General features: G+C 44.2%; 12 protein-coding genes across 12 annotated transcripts; 5 read left to right on the plus strand and 7 right to left on the minus strand.

Moving 5' to 3' along the window:
• Positions 1 to 37: 37 nt before the first annotated feature.
• I203_101655 (uncharacterized protein) lies at positions 38 to 999 on the plus strand (the record flags this gene model as incomplete). The annotated part of the gene is made up of 5 exons (XM_019150472.1): positions 38 to 96; positions 143 to 275; positions 371 to 518; positions 653 to 858; positions 961 to 999. The coding sequence occupies 5 exons, from the start codon at positions 38 to 40 to the stop codon at positions 997 to 999; spliced, it is 585 nt and encodes a 194-aa protein (XP_019000065.1).
• A 630-nt stretch (positions 1,000 to 1,629) lies between these two features.
• On the minus strand, positions 1,630 to 3,883 carry I203_101656 (uncharacterized protein; the record flags this gene model as incomplete). The annotated part of the gene is made up of 4 exons (XM_019150473.1): positions 1,630 to 2,244; positions 2,327 to 2,713; positions 2,788 to 3,365; positions 3,484 to 3,883. 4 exons carry the CDS (start codon positions 3,881 to 3,883, stop codon positions 1,630 to 1,632), a joined length of 1,980 nt encoding a protein of 659 aa, XP_019000066.1.
• A 1,399-nt stretch (positions 3,884 to 5,282) lies between these two features.
• On the minus strand, positions 5,283 to 9,509 carry I203_101657 (uncharacterized protein; the record flags this gene model as incomplete). Its single annotated transcript, XM_065516927.1, has 13 exons — positions 5,283 to 5,376; positions 5,449 to 5,507; positions 5,586 to 6,042; positions 6,125 to 6,285; positions 6,342 to 6,571; positions 6,645 to 6,712; positions 6,772 to 6,843; positions 6,916 to 6,961; positions 7,031 to 7,131; positions 7,197 to 7,344; positions 7,417 to 7,455; positions 7,552 to 8,110; positions 8,193 to 9,509. The coding sequence occupies 13 exons, from the start codon at positions 9,507 to 9,509 to the stop codon at positions 5,283 to 5,285; spliced, it is 3,351 nt and encodes a 1,116-aa protein (XP_065373745.1).
• An 810-nt stretch (positions 9,510 to 10,319) lies between these two features.
• On the plus strand, positions 10,320 to 10,872 carry I203_101658 (uncharacterized protein; the record flags this gene model as incomplete). The annotated part of the gene is made up of 3 exons (XM_019150475.1): positions 10,320 to 10,352; positions 10,446 to 10,618; positions 10,692 to 10,872. 3 exons carry the CDS (start codon positions 10,320 to 10,322, stop codon positions 10,870 to 10,872), a joined length of 387 nt encoding a protein of 128 aa, XP_019000068.1.
• A 413-nt stretch (positions 10,873 to 11,285) lies between these two features.
• I203_101659 (uncharacterized protein) lies at positions 11,286 to 13,632 on the minus strand (the record flags this gene model as incomplete). Its single annotated transcript, XM_019150476.2, has 2 exons — positions 11,286 to 13,445; positions 13,558 to 13,632. The coding sequence occupies 2 exons, from the start codon at positions 13,630 to 13,632 to the stop codon at positions 11,286 to 11,288; spliced, it is 2,235 nt and encodes a 744-aa protein (XP_019000069.2).
• A 723-nt stretch (positions 13,633 to 14,355) lies between these two features.
• On the minus strand, positions 14,356 to 14,795 carry I203_101660 (uncharacterized protein; the record flags this gene model as incomplete). Its single annotated transcript, XM_065516928.1, has 2 exons — positions 14,356 to 14,511; positions 14,664 to 14,795. The coding sequence occupies 2 exons, from the start codon at positions 14,793 to 14,795 to the stop codon at positions 14,356 to 14,358; spliced, it is 288 nt and encodes a 95-aa protein (XP_065373746.1).
• A 1,530-nt stretch (positions 14,796 to 16,325) lies between these two features.
• I203_101661 (uncharacterized protein) lies at positions 16,326 to 17,200 on the plus strand (the record flags this gene model as incomplete). The annotated part of the gene is made up of 4 exons (XM_019150477.1): positions 16,326 to 16,397; positions 16,461 to 16,531; positions 16,588 to 16,687; positions 16,769 to 17,200. 4 exons carry the CDS (start codon positions 16,326 to 16,328, stop codon positions 17,198 to 17,200), a joined length of 675 nt encoding a protein of 224 aa, XP_019000070.1.
• Positions 17,201 to 17,797: 597 nt separating this feature from the next.
• I203_101662 (uncharacterized protein) lies at positions 17,798 to 18,582 on the plus strand (the record flags this gene model as incomplete). The annotated part of the gene is made up of 4 exons (XM_019150478.1): positions 17,798 to 17,869; positions 17,934 to 18,004; positions 18,068 to 18,167; positions 18,256 to 18,582. 4 exons carry the CDS (start codon positions 17,798 to 17,800, stop codon positions 18,580 to 18,582), a joined length of 570 nt encoding a protein of 189 aa, XP_019000071.1.
• Positions 18,583 to 18,996: 414 nt separating this feature from the next.
• Positions 18,997 to 21,205, minus strand: I203_101663 (uncharacterized protein; the record flags this gene model as incomplete). Its single annotated transcript, XM_019150479.1, has 8 exons — positions 18,997 to 19,514; positions 19,570 to 19,691; positions 19,865 to 20,148; positions 20,223 to 20,287; positions 20,346 to 20,427; positions 20,512 to 20,870; positions 20,955 to 21,081; positions 21,155 to 21,205. The coding sequence occupies 8 exons, from the start codon at positions 21,203 to 21,205 to the stop codon at positions 18,997 to 18,999; spliced, it is 1,608 nt and encodes a 535-aa protein (XP_019000072.1).
• Positions 21,206 to 22,481: 1,276 nt separating this feature from the next.
• On the minus strand, positions 22,482 to 23,027 carry I203_101664 (uncharacterized protein; the record flags this gene model as incomplete). Its single annotated transcript, XM_019150480.2, has 3 exons — positions 22,482 to 22,635; positions 22,738 to 22,823; positions 22,923 to 23,027. The coding sequence occupies 3 exons, from the start codon at positions 23,025 to 23,027 to the stop codon at positions 22,482 to 22,484; spliced, it is 345 nt and encodes a 114-aa protein (XP_019000073.2).
• A 794-nt stretch (positions 23,028 to 23,821) lies between these two features.
• Positions 23,822 to 24,881, plus strand: I203_101665 (uncharacterized protein; the record flags this gene model as incomplete). Its single annotated transcript, XM_019150481.2, has 6 exons — positions 23,822 to 23,898; positions 23,964 to 23,992; positions 24,058 to 24,159; positions 24,304 to 24,659; positions 24,718 to 24,759; positions 24,831 to 24,881. The coding sequence occupies 6 exons, from the start codon at positions 23,822 to 23,824 to the stop codon at positions 24,879 to 24,881; spliced, it is 657 nt and encodes a 218-aa protein (XP_019000074.2).
• A 253-nt stretch (positions 24,882 to 25,134) lies between these two features.
• On the minus strand, positions 25,135 to 26,472 carry I203_101666 (uncharacterized protein; the record flags this gene model as incomplete). Its single annotated transcript, XM_019150482.1, has 4 exons — positions 25,135 to 25,165; positions 25,250 to 25,293; positions 25,364 to 25,539; positions 25,632 to 26,472. The coding sequence occupies 4 exons, from the start codon at positions 26,470 to 26,472 to the stop codon at positions 25,135 to 25,137; spliced, it is 1,092 nt and encodes a 363-aa protein (XP_019000075.1).
• Between the last annotated feature and the right edge of the window lie 628 nt (positions 26,473 to 27,100).

Consider the following 27,100-nt stretch of genomic DNA (forward strand, 5'->3'; position numbering starts at 1 on the left):
AAATTACCTCTTCATCAATATACATATCGATGGGACCATGGCTACCTCAGCATTACCTCGAGAGCCACAACAAATGAGCGTTCCTGCTCAGCCAATGTAAGCTCTATCTCTGACCCAGCTCGCGAATACCAGCTTAGCTTAGCCCTTTGTTCTTCCATGGTGGTGTCAGACCTCAACCCTGGGCTGCAGCCGCCATCGACGCAGCCTCTCATGGGGCTATAGCATTCTGTCAGGTATACTACGAAGCTTATGATGAGCCTACGCGGCGAGACTTGGTTGGTACACTGCTACCGCATATAATAGCTCTGTCAAACTCGCTGGATATGAACGGAGAGCTGATATCGCCTGATCAACTTATATATACTTATAGGAAATACCACTTTTGTACCTACCCAACTCGAAGATCATATGGAATGGCAATACTGTTCCATCCGATAAACCATCTTTGGCAGAATTTCTAAAATGTATACCACTGAGCAGACATGATTTGCAAACTTTAGATTGTCATCCTGTATCTGGTGAGTTGACTGCCTATTTTCTCTCCCAAATTGCTCTCTAATACCCGCGACTATATCAACAAGTGAACAAAATCATCATACTATCCTTGCACGACTGGATCATATCAATTTATTGACTGGTCTGAACACATTAGCCGAACCAAACACTCCTCCATCATTGATAATCAACGTAACCGGGTCCGTCCTCCACGGACCCACCGTCCTCGCTCCACCATCCTCCGCCCCAGATAATCGAAATAACAATGCGAACGGGAAAGACGCGACGAGGGATATGCCCAGAAAGTTCCATGAGATGTTCATGTTGAAGGCTGTAGAGCAGAGTGAGGGGATGCAACCCAAAGTGAGTAGTTCACCATCTTTGTATGAATCAGCTTGAACGTGACAGCGTAGTAGAAAAAACTGATTTGGTGTTCTAACTATTGTTTTGATGATTATCGAATAGTACGCCATACATAGTTCGAACTTCAGATTTATCGGTTAACCCCCTCAACATTTTTTTTCCATCCCTTCTTCTTCCTTCTCTACACCATACTTTCACCTCCTGTCCGGCCCCCATCATCTCTTTCTACATAATAATTCACTCCATCATTCCTCGAGACTGCGTTCACTCGTCTTTTGACATTGTACAATAATAACCAAAACACCTACACCAACGCTTACAACGGAAAGCATGGGGTTTAACCCATACACGATGATTTATAGCAAACACAGCACAATATTGTACCCATGCATAACAATCATAATATAATACCTTATGATGAACAATCCCCTCACTGGCCCAAGTTCAGCTTTCTGTTGCCGATTGCGTACTCATCCTGCAGGGAATGTGTGTACACAATTGATTGAGGGACCATTATCGAGTGCAGTATTCGTACTGTAACTTGGATATCGCATACGAGATGTGATGGTACGTTTATGAATTGCATAATATGCATGATGGTCATTATAGTTATCTAAGTAGGTCTGAACCCAGGTATGATATGATGTAAGAACGGAGTGAAATCTATATGTTAAGTGATATGCGATATTATAAGATAGGTTTTTTGTTTCCTTTTGGTTTTCTCCTTTTATCCCTCCCCTACTAACCCTGTTCTTCTCCTTCTACTTCAGATCAAGCTTGAGTTCCCGCCTGGTTCTCGCCTTCACTCGCTTTAGTAGCTTTCACATAATGGAATTTCTTATGTAACTCCTCCAATCTTATCCTTTCATCATCCTCTAAATCAACTTCATCTCTATCGGCCAAAGCCTCATAAGTAGTCCACTCATGGTGCATATGAGGAGGTACATGCGATGGGATCCTGTTGATGGGGGTACCCGCAGAAGCAGAAGCATGTTCAGCAGCGTGAGATTCAACTTTCGACAATCCACCTTGTTGCTCAGCAGGTTGGGCCTCAACTGTTTCCCCTTCTGCTTGACCTTCTGGTTTAGGTTCACCGTTGATATTGGCCTCTTCATCATCTTGTTTCGCCTGAGCCATCCTAGAAGCCATGATCATAGCCATCGTCCTCTCGGCATCAGCAGCGTACTTGCATTTCGCCCTGATTTTGGCACCGTACTTGTAGAACAGTACTGTGAAAGGAATACAAGCGAGAGATAAGAATCCGGGAAGGGCAACACCCCAATGAACACCGAGTTTGGCGAACATTTGTCGAGTGAATAAGGGGAAAGCGGCACCGAAAAGTGATCGAAGGACTGAGTTGGCAGCGAGTACCGAAGCCGCGTAAATCTGCAATCATCACCAAATCATTGGTTGTCAGTTATCCTGCACCTACACTATGAACGAGAAATAGGTATAGTAATTGACTCACAGTATAACTATCTACCAAGTAAGCCAACACAGCCAAGAAAACAATGATGATACCCGTACCGAATGGCACACCAAAGATGATGGGTGCGATCCAGTGAACGTCAGGTCCGTCGGTGGCAGCAAATCCAGCTAGACCAATGACCAACAGAATACCACCCCAGATGGCCGGGGGTAATCGATCTTCGGGATCGGCTCTTCCACCTTTCTTCTTGGCAACTTTGATATATTGTGGATTGACATATACGATGGAAAGCAAGACTGATACGAGGGTACCGACCAAGATACCGAGGAAGGCAAGACCACCGATGCCGACATTCCATCCGTGACCTTGTTGGAAAACAATAGGGTAGGCAGCGAAGTTGAGATATAAGATACCGTAGATGAGAGCCTAAGTCAAACATCTCAAGAAAGTCAGTATAACTGAATCTGTATTTTGTACGTAAAACCTTCGACTCCACTCACGGTATAGACAGTCAAGATAGATACAATAGGTTCGTACCACAAGAACTTCCATGGTCTAATTAACGAAGTGACAAACAGCGGACCGACCTGGAGAGGTTTCTTGGCATCACCTCTGAACCTATATACTTTTCCAGTAGCCTTGGACAAAGTATTGGCTCGACGTCTCAACAAGAGCGGAGCGTAGGTCTCCGAACCCCAGATAGCGACAATGATCAGCATGACTCCCACGAAGATCGCAAGGTATCCTTCTACCCATCTCCAACCAGCTTTCAAACCTAGGAAACCACCTGTGATTGGACCAAGGGATGGACCGAGGAAAGGAGCAGCTGAGAAAAGGGCCATACCCAGACCTCTTTGATTGGCATCCAAAACATCCGAGATGGTTCCTCCAGCATTGGCCAGGGGAGAAGAACCGAATAAACCAGCGAGGAATCGGAATACAAGGAGAGAACCGATATTGGGTGATCCAGCTGCGGCACCGGACCAAACGGTAAGGAAGAAGTAGGAGAAGATGTACGCGACTCGTCGACCGAAGACTTCGGAGAAGGGAGCCCAGAATAATGGTCCGAATGCGAAGCCTGTTAAACGAGAAGCAACAGTAAGCTTTAGTCATGAATCATCGATCGTTGATATTTGATTATTGATACATAGAGTTTGATCGGAAGAGAGTTCGTGTCCTGTAATAAGTCAACTCACCAACAACAAACAACGATACACCGGCAATGACCAATTCCAAACTAGCTCCAAACTCGACCACAATATCCTGAGCACCACCAGTATAAGCTGAGGATGAAAGCGCTACAGCCAAAGTCAACCACGATACGATCGCTATACAGGTCCATTTATATACGGCTGGCCAATTTTGAGGATCCTCTTTATCTTTCGGTAACCAATCGACTATATGGGGATCTTCGTTGGTTCCGCTCCCAGGGTATTTTCTAGCTAGTATATCTTCGAAGGGAGTTACATAAGGTCTCCAAGGTCTTTTTTTCAGTGTGAAGGACGATACGGGCTTATCCGATACTAGACCGTTGGTCTTGGGTGGTGTAGAGGGTGAATCACCTATTTGGGTGGTCGTGGTCGATGTTGTTGACATTTTGGATTATCCTTCTTGATGTATACACAATTGAAAAGGAAAGAAAGGAAAGATAAGAGATCGATGGAAAAGATGGATAGATGGTTGTTATATAAATTAAGAATATGAATTCTTGATTACTAAGATCCGACCTCTATGACTGAATGACTAAAATAGAATTTGACTGTCAATCCAAGAAACAAGAAGACCGAGATCGGGCGCCGTTGGTTGCGTCGGATTAGAGCGATACAATCTAGTAACAACTAGTCTCGGAGATGAGATTTTCGATTTCTCAAGCTGAGTGAGTTAGATCGCTAGATCTACGATGATAGACGATGGTATGAATGGGCTTGAGGTTGAGAGGGAATGAGAGATGCGAGTACTGTCGGTCCATGCAAGGTGAAAGAAAGGGAGACGAAAGAGTACCTTTCGGGATATACCGTATTCGCACGATGTGTGTTTTGCGTTTGGTGTTGTGTGTGATTTATTGATTACTCGTAGTCTCTATCCGTTCGGTCCGTCCGCTTGAGGATCGATGAACACCACAACGATCAGGATGATATAAGCCAAAAGTCAAGAGAACAAAACAAAAGAGGAAGAGAACAGATGATGATTCATACATATATATATATATGTGTATACTTGTCCAAGTCGATGATCTCCCTATCTAAATTTTTTCCACTCGGGCATGTGTTCTTCGTCGAGTTGATCTTGTTTAGCTTTGGTTTTGGTAGCTTTGGATGGGTTATGACACATATGCAACTTGTCAGTTTCGTCAGGGGCGCCATCGTAACTGGAAGAGTCTGAATAAGCTTGCCCATTGCGGTCCAGCCGCGGGTAAATCCAGGGTTAAAACCCCACGGTCTTACGGCCGTCCGATATTTACGGAGTTTTAGATGCACAATGGTCAGTCACCTCCGGTACCACTGACTGATTCATCAGCAAAGCAGATACCGTACAGGTACATCGACAACCTGTACTCTACTCTAGTCTGACAGTGCATGACCAAAGTGCCGTTACAGTGATGTACTTATCGGAACCCGAAAGATCTGTTCGTCAAAATTCATGTCATATACAACATATTGCCATTTTTCTACCAGCGGGCAAAGAATCATCAAAACAACCAAATCCCGAAAAAAAAAAAGAAACTTCAAACACCTTCCGCTTATTGGTTTACAAAAATCAAAATTATATAATAACCGGTTCAAAATATTTTACCCTTGATAGATAACCACCTGGCTTTCAGATCTTCCTCTTTTTCCTTCGCTCGAATGTTTATCCCCCTTTCCACCACCGTAGCTGGAATGAATTACCCTTTATACCGGCTTTTATCTCATCCGGTTTTACAATCGCTTATCATCATCCGCATCGATATGTGTATTCCGGTCATTGACCATGATACAGCCTCGTTGCGTGCCCACTACCAAGCTTCCGCTCCTACATCACCACTATCGGGTAAGACATACTGATCAAACATCTGACTTCCGGTAGAAGGTAAGAACAAGTTGGCAAGTCTACCAAGTATCGAACGAAGACACAATCAGTTTGATTCACTCTGAACACCACTGATCATGTATTTTACTCACTCCGGTGGTAAGAATAACGAATCCGATCCATCTGCAGGCAATCCCAAATCATTTACGTTCTAAGTTGTCATCAAATCTCGGTCAGCTACTTATACACCCTTCCGTACCGTCGAAGATGAAATAAAAGCCAAACTTACACCATCCTGCAACCAAACAGGTAACGCCGAGGGACTAAATTCCGTAGGCCAATTAAATCCTTCTAATCCAGTCATATCCCACATCTGATCCGTTACTCCTCCGAACATCTCTCCACCATTACCATTGGTGGTATTATCTAATCCATCAAATGAAGGTAACGACAATAGACTTTGTAGTCCTCCATCCAGATCACCGATCACAGATAAATTGTTATTGGGTGTCGGGTGAGAAGGTAATGTTTGACCTGGATGATGGTTCTGTCCGGCAGATACAGATAATCTAGGTGTACCAGGTAAAGTAGACATGGCACCTGTTTTCCTTCTGAAATTCGATAACATCAATCGTAAAGTTAAAGCATATCGTTCGGCGAAACATTCCGCAGAGAGTAGGTGGGCAAGTTGCGATACCTGAGAAATTAGGAATGGCAGTGGAACAGAAGTAGGGTAAAGCATCGCACTGGAAATATGAAACGATCATACGTCAGCAGTCGACCGTACACCGATTTGCAGACAAGATACCTGAATGTCAATCCACTCACATCTTCAACAAGAACACCGCAGCAAAGGCTACCGAAACAAGCTGATCGTGCGTAGCGTATTTCAGATGTTTTCTGAAATTATCGTGTCTTAGGAAGATCTCCAGGCATCTGAACGATGCGTCTTTAGCTTGGAACGCCAATTCACGTTGATCCGGGGCGAGCTAAATCCCCATCCAGGTCAGCCATGGCACGATAGCGCATTCTGCAGATTACTCACCTTATCCCATTGAACTCCTCGAAGCGCCACGCACACCGTCCAAAGTTGTGCGTAACACAATTCCGTCTCCAGCAACTTCACCAACACATCTTCATCGTCATATCGACTTCTGTGGATAGAGTACCACTCCTTGTACCACGAGTTCAAATCTGACAACATGCGCTTGACGAATGATATTGTCGCTGAATCGATTTTGCCATGTAGGGGAGTGAGATGCTCGAGGATCCGAACTAAAAAGAAAATAAACGAAAAGGGTGAGACATGGTATCCAGATATCAGTGTTTCACGTCATCTGTGACTCACTCCGTAGATTGACTAATTCGACACCAGCTACTAATCTCATATCTGTCTCTGAAGCCATAGGGTGTGATCTATTTTTTTGATTCGTGTCAGTAATCATAAGTTGTATGATGACTCGAGTTCTACCTACAATAATTCCCTTGCGCCTCTCACCGAAGAATCATCCCTTAACAACAAGGGTTTACCAGTTCCCAGACTGACACTATATACCAGAGCCACGATGTCTCTCAGCGATATTTCGAGAAGATTACATTTTCAGAAAATCGTCACTTACAGATGTTCGTGCATATAACAGTTCAACCATATTCGAGCAGAAACAACTATCATGAGATAACGACCATCAGCTGTCATTATGTTTTTTTTTCTGGACAAGGAAACGGCTAACTCACCCAGATCCCTCTCATCAGCTTCAGGCCTCACTTCATCCTTATTAGCCAGTCTGTCTAGTGCTCGGTGTAGATTCATATCCAGTCCCATACGAAGGGCGTGGCTAATCATACAGAATTGCCCATCAGTATACCTCAATTCAGATTGGAGAAAGTATGCTCTACTCACCCGCAAGGTAACCAACCATTCTGACTCCACACACTCAAAATTAACATCGCCATGACTGCTTCTTTCCTGACTATCGGTCCAAACAATGTCGATCTAGCTATACCTTGAGCTTCTTCCAAACATCTCTGGAACGTCTGACCTAATGGACCTGTATAAAGAATGCTTACATCAGCCACCATCCGACAGATCATAGAGAAACCAGAAGATCGAAGATACTTACCATTCCCTGCTCTGATCTTAGCGGCTACTGCTAACACAGCTATTTTTACGACAAATGATCATTAGCATTTGTTGTTCATGGTCATGACCATCGATCTAAAGTAATAATGAATATATGGGGAAACCGACAACTCACCATCAGTTGAGAACGGTGTTCTCACGATGAAAGTCTCATAGGTATCATAACTCTTATCCCACAGGGGCACAAAATAATGACATCCTTTAAAGAAGATATCCCACAGTTCTCTCGCTTCTTGTTCGCTCACCAATCCCTTGGTAACCACATCAGGAAAGGGGTTTCGCGGAGTGGGGTCAGGTCTTTTCTTCTTTTTCACTCTCAGAGACATCGCCATAGATTTCAAATCCAAATTCGGATCAATTAATACTCTTTTTCTCTTTCTGGATCTACCCCTTTCTTCTCCTCCTCCTTCCTCTCTTTCAGTAGTTAACACATCCTTGGTATCTTCCTCTTCTTCTACTTCATCGTTGTTCTCCGGCGAGGTCTTGGCTATCTGGTCGGCGGCATTGGCAAGTGCCTGTAAAGCCTGGATTGGAGCTGTAAGTGTCTCTCGAGGTAATGCGCTGGACGAAGTAGCTGAGTGAGAGGATGATGATCGTGAGGAATGTCTCGAGCGAGATGGGGACGGAGGTGCGGAAGGTAAAGGGATTACACCATATGTACCGAATTGATGAGCCTGGTATATCGATACACACAATGTTGGCGTCAATTTATATTTTCATTACAGTTATTGATGAGGGAAGTATAATGATGCTTACAGGAGGAGCGAACCCAGGTAACTTTGGGAAATCCCGCTTCCCAGGCGTGGGCAGCTGACTGGCCGTAGTGGTATTGATCGTAGTCGACATGGACAGTGATCTACCACTAGCAGTGTTCTGAGGTGATTTCAACCTATTCCCTTTCCCAGCAGCTGTGAACGCTTGTAAGATCATGTCATCTTGTCTATCATCTCCTTGATTGTTCTGGTTTAGGTTCTGGTGAAAAGGGGGAGATGCGGAAGATGGGAAGATGCTAGAAGTAGCTATTGCCGTAGGATGTTGATGCTGCTGAGTGTGATTGCTAAAATTAGGTATGGACGATGTATTCGGTGTAGGTAGATTTCCTTGTGAATGGGAAGGTAACAACTGAAGTATTTGTTGTAAAACATTTTGAATTTGATCTTGACTTTGAGTCAAAGATTGAACAGTTTTCTCCAGGTTATTAATTTTACTTTCTGCTTCTGTTGACATTCCTGCTCCATCGTTACTACTTCCACTTTGTTGATTCATCTGATTCTGATTTTGACTTTGATTTTGATTTTGATTTTGATTGATACTTCCATTCCTATTTCTCGTTCCTCCCCCACCCGATTTCTCCGATGGTTTCTCGAATATACATTGCGTTCCATTGAGCAGACATCTCCTACAAGAAGTTTCAGACCCTGTCGGATCGAATTCACACCTGTTCTTACCCCTTCTACAGGCCACACAGGCTTTTGACCCTCTTTTAGCTGTCGGTCCAGCACTGGGGAATATCTTCTGGGTCTGGGCTTGTTGACCTGTGTGAGGAGGTGGATGAGTTATCGGCTGCTGCTGCTGCTGGTGGTGGTGCTGTTGTGTTTTATATCTCCCTTTCGCTGAAGACGATGATGAGATTGAATATCGGCTATCGTTATTCCACCCTTTATCTTCTTTTATTCCTCCTGCGGGGGTAGATGGTAGAGCAGGCCAATTTCCCGTATGACTAAAACTATCTGATCTACCTCCACCTCCATTATGATTGGTATGATACATGTCTAGATTATCAGGATAATTAGATGTCGATATAGAACTTGTCAATGTTGGTCTTCTACCAGGACCGGAGGGAGGTGAAGGACCGAATTGATCTAAAGACGAGGTGGGATATCGAGTGAGGTAAGCTGGAACGAGTGGTGAGGGTTGTTGGTTCAATGAGGAATGGGGTGAAGTACCACCCGTGTTGGTGCCAGTACCAGGGATGGCCTGAGGGGAAGTATGGAATGGTGATGGAGTGGAATTATGGGTGGTAAATGGTTTTCCGCCTGTGGCTGTATTGCTGTAGTTGGTTGATGGATCCATGAAGGATTGTCTTTATGAGTTTACGGGTCACAAACCCCAAGTGCGTTTCGTAGTGGTAAGCAATCGATGTGGTAGGTATCAAAGATGGTGAATTCGATAGTTGATGGGTATCGCATGAGCAGGAATGGCGAAGTGTTGAGAGGAAAGTTGATGTTGCGACCGGCTGTTTTCCCGGCTATTATCGAGTAGAAGTTGAAAGTTGATCGACTCGCCCGGTGCAGGTAGGTGTGATGGAGGATCTGACAGAAATATAGCTGAACAATATCTGCAGTAGCACTTGAGATAATAACTATGTTTGCAGTTCGTGATGCATCTCGGTGAATTCACTATACGTTATACCATTGATATCATCTATCACTCAACAGTGTGATCGTGTACTCGTTCCTCCTCAGGATGGGACCCACAGTCAGTCCCACAGTTCCGGTTCATGTTGCTCCTCATCTCACCCCCCAATCTCGGTCCGGGGAAACTGCCATGTGCACAAGGGGCAACAACGAAAGATGTCCCGGATATAACCCCTCGGCGTTATCCAGAAGTGGCAGTTGCTGTCATGTAGATCCTATTGTCATTTTTGTCTTCTTCTTTTTTTCGTTCCTGATGGGAATGACGTCAATCATCGTTCAGTTGCCATTCATGCTGATGTCACCTGCTTTGCTAAAACGAGTAAAGAGAGAGATACTGTAAACAAATTAAACAAGAGCGGAAGATATAAATAGGTGGAAGGGACTGTCTTTTACTCGTATTCCCTTCTTCAACATCAACAATCCACTTTGCCACTCACGCCTTACACATCACACTCAACCACTCACAATGTCCAACGAACCATCCAAGACTAACGGTCAAGTAAGTCTACCCCTCTACCACTCAATGACTTTCCTACAGTTCGAGCAAGTACAGTCGAGCTGACATCATTTCCTCATCTTCCTTTGTGATTAGATCAACTCCCTCGTGGGATCAGCCAAGGTCCTCGTGGGCAACACCATCGAGACAGCCTACCAAGCTGTGGGAGGATCTTCCGAACCTTCCTCATGGACTACAGCAGGTCAAAAACAACATGATCAAGGTGAAGCTGAAATCACCGCTGCCAAAGCTCAAGGATACGTTGAGGGGTGAGTCGATACAGTACATCCCAATATGAGGTATCTTACTGATATCTTGTGTTGTATCGTATCGCGCATCTAGTGTCGGAGACAGACTCGAAGGTAAAAAAGATTCCATAGTCGGCGCTATCACCGGAGACAAATCCCAACAGACTTCTGGTAATCTCCAACATGATAAAGGTGAAGCTCAAATGGAGATCAACAAGCGTGAGTACATGTCTAACCCGAAGGAGACAAGGGAAGAGAGAGAGGTCGTGAGCTGATCATGGTACCTCACTCACACAGCTTCTGAATAAACAACCATCTGCTGTTTGCCCTACGGTGACTCGGAGGTATTGTAGTGTTACATCTGTGAAGTAGAGAAACGAGAACCGATGAATAATATATAATGTTCCAATATCTATCTCCATTCAAAGAGATTCACGTTCGCGATAGTTGCATTTCCAAGATGTTAAAGACACACAAGCATTATAATCTGAAGTCATACAACAACATCTAAGTCTAATATATTTATAAGATAAGCAAAGTGACCTCATCTGTTCAAACGATTCTCCATCTAAACAAGACACCAAGATACGTGACCCTATTCTGCCTCCACCAAACTCGATGTTCTTAGTCCACGAAGAGATATCTCATCCATTGTCCACCTCTATTCCATTACTTTTCCCCTGAAAGATCACCTTGGACTCTCCCAAATCCCAGTCTCACCTCCTCCAACATCCAATCCAAACGAGACTGGAATATCTCCAAATCTTTTATCATTATATCTCTCCGTACCCAATAAAGTCCGATGTGATGGAGTAGGTATATCCATTATTCTCGTACTTTCCCTTTCCCTTTCCTTTTTCACCTTTCCTATACCGTGGTCCATATCTATATCGGCATCATCAAAATCGAGTCCATCATTTCCTTCCGCCTCCCCTTTCCCGATGACTTCATCCCTTTCTCCAGCTTGTAAACCATGCATAGCCACATGCATATAATCCGCCGATGCCGACCTGATTTTCCCACCCGCTACGTACCCCGACCCTTCCTCCGGTTCAGGCAAGTTGAGGGGAAAGATCGTTCGAGGGGGTGTATCCCGACCATGAATCGCATTAGCACTCCTAGGTCTGGGAGGGGGACTCAATCCTCTAGATCCAACTCTATGCCTCGTAGGTAAAGGTAACTCCGATCCTGCTCGGGAATTTCGAGCGATCAATAATGGCGGTGCGAGTAACGTCGCAGACGATGAGGAAGAAGCAGATATGGTCCTTTGATGACCCCCTGTCCCGATGCGGTGAGGCTGAGTGGATTTGGGTGTACCTAATCCACTCAATCTAGGTATAGGTCGAATAGTGGGAAAATTCAGCTGTCCATTAGGTGAAATCAACCTCTGATTGTGGTTCTGTGAATTTTGTGAATTTTGGGATTCATCCATCTCATCTATCCTTTCTAGATCAGTTACATTTGACAGATGTATACCATTGGTATTCACATCGTCAACTGCGAAGGAAGGTGGTTGAGCGAGCGGGGTGGAAGCGGTAGCGGAAGAACCAATAACGACTCGACCGGGAGTAAATCTATCCGAAGAACCAGAGAAACTCCTCTCCATCGTAGGTGAAATAGGTCGATGTGAGGGAGGTTCAGGCGTAGTCGAAAATTGAGGTATCACACTTCTTCTACTTATTGGTGTCCTCTGGCCCTTGGTCAAATCTTCATCTTCTAGTTCGGATAATTCCGAATCTTCGCCTTCCCAGTCGTTGGGTAATCTGGGAGTCTGGGAATTATCAGGAACTGTCCCCTGTCTGGAGGGAGATGGAGTACGGGGTATGAAACTTGATTGTGAATGCGCAGGTAAAGGGGTTAAAGATGGATTGGCGAAATAGTCCGCTCCGAATGCTGAAGTCTTCTGAGGTGAGGGCGTTCGAGGTGGGACCGCACTGGCAGCGAAGGTCGAGCCAGATGGAATAATGGAAGGTGGGTGTTCATTTAATGGCGTATCGTCCCCAGGTCTCGATCCATTGAACCGAACTCTCTTCGCTTCGTTCCTGTCATCATCCTCTTCTGATCCTACACCGACACCTTCTCCGCCGATGGCAGTAGACAAAGGATGCTGTCTTCGTTTACCCAAGATCGAAGCTGAGGGTAATGGCTGTGAAGCTGATCGATCTCGGTTTTCCCAAGGTGACCAAGTTCTATTTCCACCAGAAGTCCTTGAAGGTCCCGCTTGAGTTTGCACTTGACTTCTAAGTTGATTCATCTCTATTCTTAATCGTTCCATCTGATCATTCAGATTTTGCTGTAACGCTTCGAACTTAGCTTGCCATCTCGCGTCGTTCGCTGAGAGGAGAGCTTCCACCTGAGAGAATGACACGGGATGAGATTGCGATGAAGATGATGTAGGTGGCGTGGGGAGAGAAGGCTGAATGTTCAATTCGGCTCGTTGAGGAGCTTCGTATGCCTCACTAGATCCATTTTGATCTTCAGTTGTGGTAGTTGCTGCTGCGATAGTCGGTAAGACCTTTTCGCTCACTCCTTTCTTCTGGGTACCTTTCGTAGTTGTTGACGAATGATCCTTTTCAATCGCTTTGCGATTGGGTCCTGAAACCACTCTCCCCTTGACCGGTAAGGGTTTGGCAGTTATCGGTAGATTCTTGTACCTGTTTTCTACCTTTCCTCCAGCTGCACTATGAGGTCGGACCGGTACATGTTTATCCTTCTCTTTTTCTTTTGCTTGTTCTTTTTCAGTTATCTGAGGAGGGTGAGCCGAGGTGTATTGGGGAGAAGCGAAGTATTCGACTAACGAATCGATCAGGATGGAATTGGTACCATTGGCTCCTTTGAGATTATGTATCTGTGAAAGAAGTTCCATCAGTATTGGTTCATGAGCGAGATGAAGATGGTATGCACGGATATAAAGAGAAAATCGTATGTTCATTCGAAAGCTTGAATATCCCATTACTCACTTTAAACAGATTCTGTAAATTCGCTCTTCGTAAACCTTTCAACTCCTCTCGCGTATATGGCCTTGTATTGGCCATTCTGACGGTGGAATCTACCTAGATCGTTCTATTTTTGACTTCAGTTCAAGCAATATCGGTAATTCTGAACTGGGAATGGACGACGATATTGTTTGTGATGTCCACTTCACTATTCCTGTGATATCTTGAGATTTCAGGTGGCGAGATGAGCTGGATATGTATACTTTCACTGACAATGGGTAGTGGTGTAGTTGAGTGAATGATATGTATATGGTACTTTTTTTATCGGATGAGTCGAGAAGTGTTTACAGATATAATTGGTCAGTGTGAATGTGAATAACAACAATGTTGAACGTTGTTGACGATGATGTTGACATTTGTAATGTCCTGCTTGTTTGTTTGTTTATGTTTTTGTGCGGGTTTATGTTTGGTTGATCAGGGGTGATCAACCCTATTACAAAAATCGTAATCATCTCGGTAAAGTCGAATACAACGATCTACAATGATTTTGTAATCGAGAGTAAGTATTTCATCTAATCGTGCGGAGGTACAGTTGATCCTGCTCTCTGACAACCAATGCATGCATATAATCTCTCAGAGTCGAGATCTTTGATGATCCAGTACCCTATGATCACACATGGAAATATACGAACGACATTGGTGTCTGTCAAAAGAGATCGCATCACCTCGACTGAACCATCACACCATGCACTATCTAAGTGCAGGACCGCTGTCTCTCATCACACAAACATTCATCCATTGATTTACATTATCCATCAGATATCATTCAACAATACTAATCCAAGTTTCCTCCGTACCCTTCCAATTCCACAATTGGACCCAGCTATTCGATGTCATATAATCCAAAATCTCATCTATCACTGCAGTTCGAAGGTCTAGATCTCGGAGCTCCGCTATGAAATCGCCTAGCTCCATCATCTGGAGAAAGAGAGATTTGGTGATGTTGACAGGAATCGGAGTCAAATGATGGCAGCATGAGTCGGACATGTTATACCAGCCATCAGCAATGATATTCCCTCAAAGCAAGCGAGTAAGGAAGACGAAGGAAGACGATGATAGAGGTAACCCACCTTTGACTCCTGTTGTCCCAATAACTCATACGCATCTTGAGCCAACGAGGGTATACTCTCTCTCTCTTCTTCTGTCGCAGGTGGTGAAGGTGGTGATTCGTATGAAGTGTATCCGGATGTTATTGATGCCATCGTTACGTTCGATCAGAAACAGACGAGAAGGAAGAATGAGATAAGGAAGATTGTGGACCAATGTTCTCGGGTTGGTACAATTGAGGGTAAGAGCTGAAAGTCGGGAAGGTAGGGTGAATTTTAGATGGAGAGATGAACAGTGGAGCAGGTAGATTAATGTTCGATATAGTGGACTATATGATGATCGATGGTGACAGTTGATGAGGTTGAAATGTTTTGAGATATCGATCTGTCAGGTTGATCTCGAAGGAACACAGGGTGGCAAATCAATCTTGTTTGTTCATTTAGTTTGTTGGTTTGTGCAGATCAGAGTTAATCTCTTTTCTGATCAGCCAAATCCGGTAGAATGATATGGATAAGTTGAAGGGAAGGCAGTGGTGATAAGAACAAGTCGAAACGTTAATCGTGTGAATTATCAGTACTTAAATGATATATAAAGGGCAATTCGTCGTTCATGTTCGAACAACGCAGGAAGGACGGAAGGGAAAAAAAGGAGAAGCAAGGAAGGAAGGTGCTTCTCATTCAACTAAACAGCAATGTATTGTTTTCATGTTTGGTTGGTATCTAATCAACATGATAGCATCTTCCTTTTGATGGTCGTACGGCGAGATGCTACATTTTAGAGTATCAACTAAACAATAATGACAACAAAGACAGAAACATGCCAAAAACATGAGGCAATGAGTGTCTGCTTTTAGGGTGGCTACGAACGTGAAAAACTCCGAAATGTTCTCTTGTCCGATATGCTGTCTTTTACCCTTATCAGCTGATGGTCATGTTGGAAGCTGACCTTGCAACCACCAAGACTTGGACTTACCTGCCCTGGCGGCGTAGGACCATTCATGCGGTACCATAAAACCCCATGTCTCCTCACGATAGTCCAATGTTGGCAGGTACTCTCGATCAAGTGGGGGAATGGAAGTGGGGTAACTGCCCAATGTATGTATGTTGATCGGGATATCCGCCGCATACGGCATCTAATTTTACTAGTCAGTCACCGTGCTGCCTCCTTGAAGACCATGTCTATCAATAATACTCAGCGGTATGTGTTGAGCCATTATCTTGTAGCTCGTCTCGCCGGAATGCAACTGTATCTCATGCTTCTGACCGGTCGGATCCATAATCGTATTCTTCCTCCGTAACATCGTCGTCAGCGACATAGGTCGCATCGGTGTCGTGATTCGAGTCAATTTCTTCACCTTGTCCGTACTCTTCTCCCCATTTCAAGCCTGACGAAATCGACTTCTGGCTGACCTCGAACTTTAATCTTGGGAAACTGACGTTTACGATTTTTGGGTACAGTAGTCGCACCTCTTTTCGCCACCGTTCGTATGAAGTCTGAAAAATCCTGACTAGAAGTATACGTCAGATATCAACCTTATATGCCGGGCTTCTTGACAGACACTATTCATATCTCGATACACTAAATCCAGTCTTGTCTTTGGACCGTTTATTCTTCTGACGACTGATCACTCATTGTACATATCAATTCCTCACCCATTATTTGACTTCAATACCCCGACACACAAAATGCCCTTTTGCCTAGATGATCACGGACGGGAACAGCTGGAAAGGGGTAAGGAGACTTTGGCGACCGCGAGAGTAAGCGGTCGTTCTGATCGAGCCAAAAGCAGGCCTAGTTGGACCGCTGACCCTTCTTTGCAGGACATGCGCGCTATACATACTCTGACAGTCCGAGAAATGCTCACGGTATTACGGTCTGAGACCGTTGATTAGTGAGTTCACGGTCTCCAGTTGGGTGTCTCCGCTGAGATGATAATGGTTTCCGTAGCGAAGAGGTCCGTAAACGTGGACCAGCACTGGAGAGATCTCTTACACCTGACGCCTGGCTAGAAGACGGAATGAAATTTGTCAGGCGTACTATCCGTGAAGTAAGTGAGGAGATCTTAGTCAAAATTTGCAGGTATGCATGTACTGCACGGAAACAATCCGAGAATGGTTCGATGTGATAGTTGACTTTGATCGCATCGACGGAGATTCAACCGGACCAGCAGTATTCCTCAAAGCCCAGCTCGAACTCCAAGCCCACCAAATTTCGCGCCTCGACCAAATTTACAGGTGATAGTCCTGTATTCACTCTGATTTATCCTTCGGACACAGTCGACAGCGGTGCAATGTCCCCACAAGATGTAGAACTCTGTGCGAGTATAGCCCCTTGGAAGAACGCACATCTTGAGAAACAAATGGAAAGATTCTTGAAAGAAATACTTTTTCCGCTTTCGTTTCCGTACGGTTACGAACGGCGATTGGCGGCATCAGCCAAGACAGCGAACATGGTACACGATGAACCAAAATTACATACACCCCGGGGTCGAAATAGGACCAAAGAGATTAAGAAGGGGGAAAGAGAGGCGGTAAACTCACTCAAGAAGATGCATATGTGAGTCAAACGATATATTGTGAATATGACATGATGCTAATGAAAGATTATGACCCTCAGTCGCCATAAGATCTAAATACTGTAATCTTTCAGAGAGATGTCAAGGAGGGACCGTGGCAGGGGGTCAGGATGACTTGCATCTGGTGATAATCTACGATATTCTTCTTTCATTGTTGTTATGTATTTATCGTGTCTGTGCTGGCTCACATCGCCACCGAGCTTGTGGGAAATGCCACAGATGACTTTCTCTTGGAACACTTTGTAGAGACTGCTGTATAACGTAGTGTGCCGAGGGGACTTCTATAGTTGTTTATGTTTCTAATTTATGACGAGACGCTTCCAACAAATCGGCCTTATGAAGCACCGGGCAGTCTATTTGCAGGACCTCATTTGGCACAAGAAAGAAGGTTCAGGATTATCTTGTTTGAGTACATACGTACGTGTATGCTTACATCACCGAAATACTTTCCGGGACAATGCTGCAACCTAAAATTCATTTCAAATCGACAGTCATCTTGGTATCTTTGTCTGCATATTCACTTCATAGCTTTTGCATATCATCACAGCTTCTCGATGCTCTGTTACATCCCTTCCATTCACCATGGTAGCCCAGCTGTCTACCGAACAGCAGAAACGTCTCGATGATGGAGAAACACTCCTACGAGAATATCAGGTGCGTGAATATTCATTGGCACCATCTGATTTGCCTGCTCATCATATACTTATGATCCTCACAGTCTTCAAAGAAGTTACACACACTCAATGGCGTTCAATTCCACGAAATAATTGTCTCTCAGGTGGCCAAATTGTGAGTGACTGGGTCGATTTACTCTCAGCCAATCATCAGGATACTGATAGCTTGCATATACAGTGTCTGTGGTCGTCGTGCCGGACCTCAAAAGGACTTAGCTCCTACCTATAGGCAATGGATGATAGATGCTAGAGCAGTAGCCGAAATGGTTTGTCATAAAGTGAGTGAATTTTTCGGTTTGCAAACGAACGAAATTCAACATAGCAATATAATTGAAACACAGCTCATTTTCATGCTGTAATTCGCAGCTCACAAGGTTAGCTACGGACGAACTCCAGATACATCAATCTGGCGCAAATCCCAGCATCGACCTGTCCGTATCTCCTATCGCAGACGCAAAAGAACACGTTTTTGTACTCCGCCATAAAACCAAGAGACTGGTCATCTCCCCTAGGGTCAAGAAGGATCTGCTGGATTTAGGCATAACTAGGTTTCTGAAGTATTATTACTGTCATTCAATTGATGTGAACTCGTGGATCTGTATTGAAAATCATAAAGCGCTTACGAGGAAGAAGGAACAAATGGAGAATGAGTTGATTCTGGCCAGTGCGATGAATAAGAAATTACACATGTGAGCGAAGCCTGTCTTCTCTACATCTACTTTACTTCCGCCAGATGACCTGATTATCGTTCGTCTCGGACAGTCGGGATCAGATATGAAAAAATCTGTGGACCTCTTTTCAGCAATCAGCATCTGACTTCGCGCAATTTCATACATCCCGTATCCTCTCAAATATGCATTGATACTATCTTTGCTTCTTATTCCGAAGTGTCATGAACTGTTCTTTGCCACCTCGGAAAAGTCTCAGTCGGGCGGCAAACTTAGGATTGTCTTCAGCGTGTCTTGCACGGACGAAGGTCATTCACGATTGCAGCTGCATATTTAGAGATCTACTGAGAAGAATATATACATATCATTTGTACAGAGTCTTCGATCAGATATGTACATGGAGAATCATTCCGCTTTGATGAAAACAGGTTTCCACCCCTTATCGTTTCTCAAACCTGACCGCAAATTTCCCAGGCGTCAACGTCAACTCCTCCGTTCCCTTTAAAATCCTTGCCTTCATCTCATGTATGGTTTCGCCATCTTTCTCAATAGGAAACAATCTGTATTCCTTGATTAAATGACTTATATACGCTACCATCTCCACCTCGGCAAACCTCTTGCCAATACATTGTCTTTGACCAAGACTGAATCCAGCGAAACTATTGATCGAGCTTGATACTCTACCGTTAGCATCTAGGAACCTGGTAGGATCGAATCTACCCGGATCGGTCCAGACGAAAGGGTTGAGTGACAGTGCGGGCGAATCGATGATTATATGACTGCCCTTCTTGATACAATGTACCTTATGAGAGATGTGACCTTCATCACCCCATGTGGTGTATGGCAGAGTGGTATCCTTCATAGCTATTTTGGGTAAGGTCATCACTATGTCCTTAAGACGGATAGTCTCGTAGCAGGCTGCTAAGCATATGTTCAATTGACTCATATGTCGGTAGCCTTTTGATGAAGCAATCAGCTAAGTCGGTCAAAGAGATTCATAAACATTACTCACTGGGTGGCTCATCTCCGCATACACTTATAATCTCCTCGTAGAGCTTGTCTTGCCATTCTGGGTAGACGCATAAGTACGCTTGAAGGAACGTAAGGGTATGACCAGTCGTTTCGTGGCCAGCTCTTGAAACCGGTACAGCGCAGAGATTGGGTGGAACATCCCCAAATCAGCGAAGCCAAATGCCGCAGAAGATTATTGGTGATTCTTGCCTGAATACTCACAGTAAGAAAATCCCTGTGGTGTAAATAGAGACCATCAGATAACCAAAATCAAAAATAGAGTAACGACGTTATACTCACAAATATTACCTATAACCTCTGATTCCATCAAACCCAGGACCTTCTCTCTCGTTTTACTTGCTTTTAATCTTTCCTCCGACTCAGCACTCATCTGACTAGCGACCAACGCACCCAATATATCTTTGGGAGGAGGTGAAATATTGCGATCCTGGTCATATCCACTTGAAGACTTCAGCTCCAATCGCTTCGAATGGTACATTGCCTTGAGATGGGACACGAACGATTTCTGAGCTTGTCCCAGTCGGCGAACTGATTTTAATGGAAAATAGACCAAAGTCCACTGGGTGTTCATGGTAACCACGATTCAGCTCATAGCTTCAACCTGAGCAATGTGATTCTAAGAGATATACTGACAAAAGGTACAAGCACCTGCACTGTTATGCTACTTTCGACTGTATGCAAGGCTTCTGCAAATGGCACTGGAGTTGATAAGATACCTCTCAGCGAACAATGCGACACGCTTCGAGGTGGACTCACTGCTCTCCTCAGCTTTGCTCTGAGGTATATTCCAAGGAAAGTCCATGTTGAAGCCTGATCGTCCAAAAACATACAGAGTGAGCTGGAGAAAGTGCGATAAAATCTCTATCAGCTGATTGGATACTCAAACAGTACCTCATTGGCACAAATCAGTATTTGCGCTCACTTTGATCATGCAATCTTTCACATCTTCGATTGTTCCCCCTCCTTCGATCGTTTCCTCGAACTTCATAGTCTGAAAAGCTTCTACCATCTTTGACCAGCCAGTCTGCATGATGTTCTCGTTGAAGCAGGGCTTGACAATTTTCTTATGTCTATAATGCTCATCTCCACTCTGCGTACTGGTGATCTGCTTACCAAATATGTTGATCGCAACATATCGAAACATATCGATTGGTTTACCGAAAAGGCCGGATTTGTTTGATATCAAAACGGCAGCGTTGGAGTTGGAAGTGACATATACTGCGTAAGATGGAGTGGAAAGTTGTGGGCAGGCGAAAAGGTCAGAGCGGAACTTGGCATACTCTTTATGGTATGTATATCAGCTTCCAGTCTCCTGCACCTCACCACATACATGTATGAGACAGAAAAAGCGAGAACACTACTCACTATCCCATGGCGTGTCAATGGTATAATCTCGGACAGGTACAATGAATGATATGTGCGGCAATTTCTGGCGATAGGAAGATTCGAAGAATTCGAAAAGACTACTGATCGTTGGCAGTCCTCTCACTTGCTACGATACATAAAGATATATCATCAGCGTAGGCTGCTCCACGCGGATGAAATGCAGTCGAAAACCGATTTACGCTTCTGACACTGAGGTATCTTCTAATCCAGTCCGAGAGATAGACCGCCATGATAGTCATGAACACCACAATTACCTGATGAAATGGGAAGTGTGATGACAAAATCTCAGATAAGCGGTGTATACCTTGAGGAAGATGAGAAGTCGCCATGTTGAAAACTGATCAGCCAGATGTCCTGCTACGCCTCGCAATCAACAAGCTGAAGTGGGTATGGGAATTTAGAGAAGGTCGTCCAGATTGTCGCACAAGCTCGTATATATATATATATATATATATACTTGCATGGGTAGCTTCGAGCTATCACAGGCTGATCAAAGCTTTGACACTCAGTCGTCAAGTGATAAAGGGACTATATCAGGTATGATGGATCTAAGGATATGAGCTTCACGCTATTTCGCCATCAGATCTGAAGGGCGCACCGGCTTTTTTCCGCCAACCGTAGTCGGTGTACTGTAGTGCGGTGGCAGCATGCAATCGATACTTGACTGCCAGATTCATCTGGAACACGAGTGAGAAGCTGATTCTTACGAGTGCATTCGTTATTCTGAGTTCAAGCTTTGAAGTGGACTCTAACACAGGCATGTAAAGGCAAGATTTCAGAAACCTTACTTGTTAGCACTTGACCAAAACCTTACTTTCACATACAATCAACCCCACTTCCTCCTGGAGAACCAGAACCATCATCCCCACTTACCATTGCACACACAACTCGCTTCCCATCTTCGTTCCCCGTCGTAGCATTCTACAAAGGCATGGCAGGGTGGACAAGGGAGTTCAACCTTTGATACCGACATGATTCAGATTGATAGTCATTGATAGTCATTGATAGATTAGGAGTTGGCGGGATGAGTATTCCAGTTATTCGGCTCATATCTGTGCGCATTGCTAATCCCACTAGCTGGAGGGGCATATTGATGAGATGATGCAGCATTAATGTAATATTATGATGTCAAAGAGTAGACAAGGAAATGGAGTGGATGATGTAATAGATGTCGGAATCGGACGTAGAAGTAGTAGATTTATATCTGACATCCTTATGAGTTATTAAAGGACAAGAAGAATTGAAAAGGAATGTAACAAGATAACGGGCTGATGGTGCACTAGAACTCTTATACATGAGTACATCTAAATATTTGAAAATTACAAATCTAGAGATACATATATTCATGAGAAATTCCGTTAGATCACAGATAATGCACAGGGTCGTTTCTGAATTTCATATTACTAGAGGGAAAACCGCCACGTACAGTAAAGATGGCCATCGTTCCTCCTTGCATTCATACCTCATCACTCCAAAAACCAGTCACAAACCGGGGGTCATCCATTATCATTGATTCCTTACAGTCAATGGCCCCTCGTCCCAAGTCCCATAAGCTGGTGGTGGCGTAGTTTTACTTCTATTTGACGGAGGTGGCGAATAGCAGTACCGCGTATTGGCGAGGTTCTCATCTGCTGGTCGGTTTCTGTAGAACACCCAGGCGCTAAATCACAAGCAAATGTCAGTAGAGATCATTTCATATACGAGAGATATAGCATCACATTTTTCACTTTGGGGCATCATAGTCAAGGTACTCTGAACTCACGGTGGATCATTACCGAATCTTACTGATCTTGTTTCATTTGGAGGTGGAGGTGGCGGGAGGGGTTTGTTCGTATTTGGCCTGTTACGCTATGGTATATGACACAAGTCAGCCAAACGATACCGAGAGGTAGACAAGCTCTCCACTTCGAAATATGAAAGCATATATGTTCTGGAACGTGTACACACTCTAATTGAGAAATCACCAGGGTAATGACCTCCAAAGAGAGGTCCGTTATGATCATGTCTAGGTGCTGAATGTGCTGAGCCCATATCTTTGAGCCACTTCCACATTGGTAGTAGTATGAAAGAATTGGTACTGTGGGTGTTGTGATGACTGTGTGGGATGAGATAGAGCTAGTAGTCGTGAGGTTCTGGCACCATTGAATATGCTGTGGACTCACTGAACCTTTACGTGTCCATCAACATCACCACTAGGACTTCCTTTTGTACATGAAACCAAGTCTTCTCAGAGATCGTCATTGAAAATACCGGTTAAACTCGTCAGTGACAGCTATGTCATCGTCTTCGAAATATGAGGGGTTAGGAAATCAAAGGAAGTACTTTGCTCTATATCTCGAACCAAATGACCTACTCTTTGGCTTGTCTCCTCCCTATTCATCTCCGATTGACAATGTCATTGGAGCAAACAAGTGCAATTCTCAATATCATATCTTGCGGACAATCTGTCGCCATACATCTCACATCCAAACGTTCCGGTTATCAGTCGACTCGTGACTCTTTGATCCGAGATAAGGGGAAATCACCAGCAACGTCCTTTAGTCCAATGACCAGAGAGCATAGCCGGCGGTTTTAACTAGTCCTTTTCTGCTCAGCGGGGGCAAGACTGGATTGACCAAGAGTCCAAGTCTCCGTCCCGCTGTTTGTCCGTCCCAAGTAAGCATTAAGCAAACAATCCTGAGCTGCCACTTTCCACTCAGGATGATTGGGTCAAATACAGGACAGACCTCCACACGCGTTGTCCACCTCACGCGTACAGGTAACCTTTGACCAGATCACAACAGACATTTGTTGACTGCTCAAAAAAGACATGATCATCTCATCGATATAGAACCGGATCAAGCATGATGAGCGAGGCAAACAAGACTGGTGAACAAGATCTACTTAACAAGGCTGAGGCGTTTGTGAGAGCTCACATGGCGGGGTGATTATATCCATCCCTCTTACTGCATCTGTGATGTAGCTGATTAGGTCCGGCTTCACCAATAGGTACGATCCGTCGCATGATTGGCCTCATGGCGAGTTCCCTTATCTCCATAACTCAACTAATCGGACTGATCGGCTAATACTTAAATCTGGATAGTCGATCGAGTCAGAAGACTTGCAATGAGAATTGCGAAAACCTTGAACCCTCAACCTGATTTGTTAGTAGTGGAATTAGCAGCTTTATTCCATGATTTAGACGGTAAGTTTGATTCTCCTACTGGAACGTGTACATTGCTTTGTACTACATGTTGATCATCTAAGTCATACAGATCGTAAGTGATCAACAAGAATCAACCCATTCTATACTCCATACTCAACTGATCCGATCGATTTGATCCAAAAGACAAATATCGTACCCCTTCTTCTCCCACCCTATCTTCTCTCCTCTCACCTTTGCTCTCTCACGCATCTCTCTCCCCCAAACAAGCAGACCTCATCCTCCAAATCATACCGTCCGTATCGTATACATCGGAGCTCAAGTTAACCAAGAACGGTGAATGGACCTGGCAATTTAGTTGTGCAGAGCTACACGCGGTCCAAGATTCGGACAGGCTAGACGCGGTAGGTTCAGTGGGGATAATGAGGTGCGCAGCATTCAGCTGTAAAGTCAATCGAAAACTTGTGGAAGATTCCGAAGGAGGAGAATCGGCAGAAGGGCATTTCGAGGTGAAATTGCTAAGGATCAGAGATAGAATGAAGGTATGTCTTTATATCATCTATGGTATCAGGGATAGTTGACCTCCTTCTCCTTCGATAGACACCTTTTGGAAAAGAAGAAGCTGAAAGAAGACATCAGACTGTATGTACCTTTATCTCATCGAGTTACCGAAGGTATCGAGCTAATTCGGTGGAGGCTCTTGTATGTTATAGATGGTAGAATTCCTATCTTCCCTTTCGAGAGAGAAAGATTTACTACAGTGACGAGAATCATGCCAACATGATGTATGCATTGTATATAGAATGGAAACGAAGGGTATATATGATTTGTACAATGTTGTGATGCTTCTTTCTTGCGGTTACAATCACGGGGACATTGCTGTTCTAAACAGCAAGCCGAATACAGATGGGAGCCGCCGGGCGCCGATCCTTCTGTCTTACCCGTCCATCTCCTCAGCTCATTGTGTATTCAAGCCTATTGCAGCATTATCGAGAGGATGGTGATGACCTTGGAAAATCATGGATAGAGATCGGCAGCCACGATGTACCTGTTGAATGCACAGATACTATATATCAGTAGCTGCCAGCATGTTGCTCAAAAGAAGAGATGAGATGATAGAGACCGCACTCACCCTTTATCTTTCACGACATTTCTAGTTTTCGATACGAGCGTGTACTATATACGTTTTGACATAAGCCTGAAATTGCAATAATTGATTTTCGATGAGAAAGAGATGACAACTTACACTCAATACCCATCTCACATCCACTGCACCTCGCTTCTCCTCAAATTTCAGCCCATCTCCATCAACTCCTATCAACTTCCCTAAGAGGCTGCTATCAATCGTACCTCCGGTCAGACTCGACAGTTTACTTGAGAACTCTTGTAGGAGATTATGAAGATGAGGCGAAGGCAATGGATCTATTATGATGGTAAGTATTTATTTGCCCTCAGTACTAATCCTGGTCATAACCTCTCATGATAGTATCATTCAAGATACCATATCAACTCACCTGAACCTTCTCCTCCTCCTCCAGCCCACAACTCTACTCCTTCCCCTCTCGCGTAACCCGTATATTCTTTAGGCAAATGATGACAGTCTGGCGTATCCAGCGCATTCACCTTAATCCCCTTTACATTCCCTTTCCCTTGAGAGGAAGATACCAACTGTTTCAAAAGGTTTAAAGGGGAATACAAACTACCCAATTTCGTTTGTTCCCCTACCAATCCTTTTTCTTCAAACATCTCTTTCCAAGCATCCAGTATTGTGCTTTCCAACTGTTTCTCAATCGTATATTCCCCGTCCCCGTCCGCTAGTGATGTCAAGTCTGAGTCGGTTTCCGTTCTCTTGCCTTTATAATCCACACCTTTAAATCCAATCAAGAGCGTATCGACCTTTTCTTTACTCAGCCCTTTGTACTTCTCTAATATCCCCAAAGACTCTTTGACTCTTTCGAGGTATTTTGAAGGTGAAGAACGAGATACCAAGTGTAATTTCACAGTGAGTTCAGAATCTACCAGATATTTCGATGATTCGTCTGATAACCCATTCTCTGGAATCTCATTCCCATTAGGGCTCGGGTTGTGCGATTGCGATTGTGAGGTTGAATTGTTGGATGAGGGAAGATCATGTTTGACCAACCCATCTGGATGAGGTATGATCACTGTCCCCTTCCCATTCCCTTGATCGAACGATAGGGATGGTGCATCCCCATCTAGAGAGTTGTGTAATGTACGATGAACCAGAGATGGAAGGACCAATTTCGGTTTGGATGGATGAGGATAACGGGGTGGTAGGGGTGTCTGAGATGTGGTGAACAAGTAAAGGGATGATGAGGCTGATGGAGAGAACATGGTCGCTGTAGAGCTGGCGGAGAGCCCGGTTGTTTGGATTTCCTTATATGCAGATGATCGTCTTTTATGATTTGTGATTTGCGATGTTGGTATAGAGTATAGAACGAGACTAATAAGATCCCCCTTTTATCGCTGATGATCTCAAATTTCGCAATCTCAATCCCAATCTCAACCTGATGTCCCCGATCTTTTCGGATGATCTTGAATCTGGTGACTTTGTCTGACTTTCAACCTACTGGAATGAGGGATGTGCTGCACAGTAGTACATGTACATGCACTGGACATGCTTACGGAACTCTACTCTATGATCCATGTTTTTTTTCCTGCTTGCTCTACTGGTGACATGTTTTGAGATGACGAAATCGGACTGAATTACCAATCAACAATTTAAAGTGTTAGTATCCTTCGGTCAGCTCCGCCTTCCTCGCTGGCCTCGCCCCGCTAGAAAATACAATGATGCATTTATGAACCTATTAATTACCTCTGGACTCTCACTTTCTCTTGAATTCTCAAACCTATAGAGATGGGATAGATCGAATTGAGTTGAACAAAATGAATTGAAATGAATTTGGGTATATGACAAAAGAAGGGAGACATGTCGACGAGATGAGATGAGACAAGCATAAAA

The sequence above is a fragment of the Kwoniella mangroviensis genome (genome assembly GCF_000507465.2).
Source record: "Kwoniella mangroviensis CBS 8507 chromosome 1 map unlocalized Ctg01, whole genome shotgun sequence".
Lineage (NCBI taxonomy): Eukaryota > Fungi > Basidiomycota > Tremellomycetes > Tremellales > Cryptococcaceae > Kwoniella > Kwoniella mangrovensis.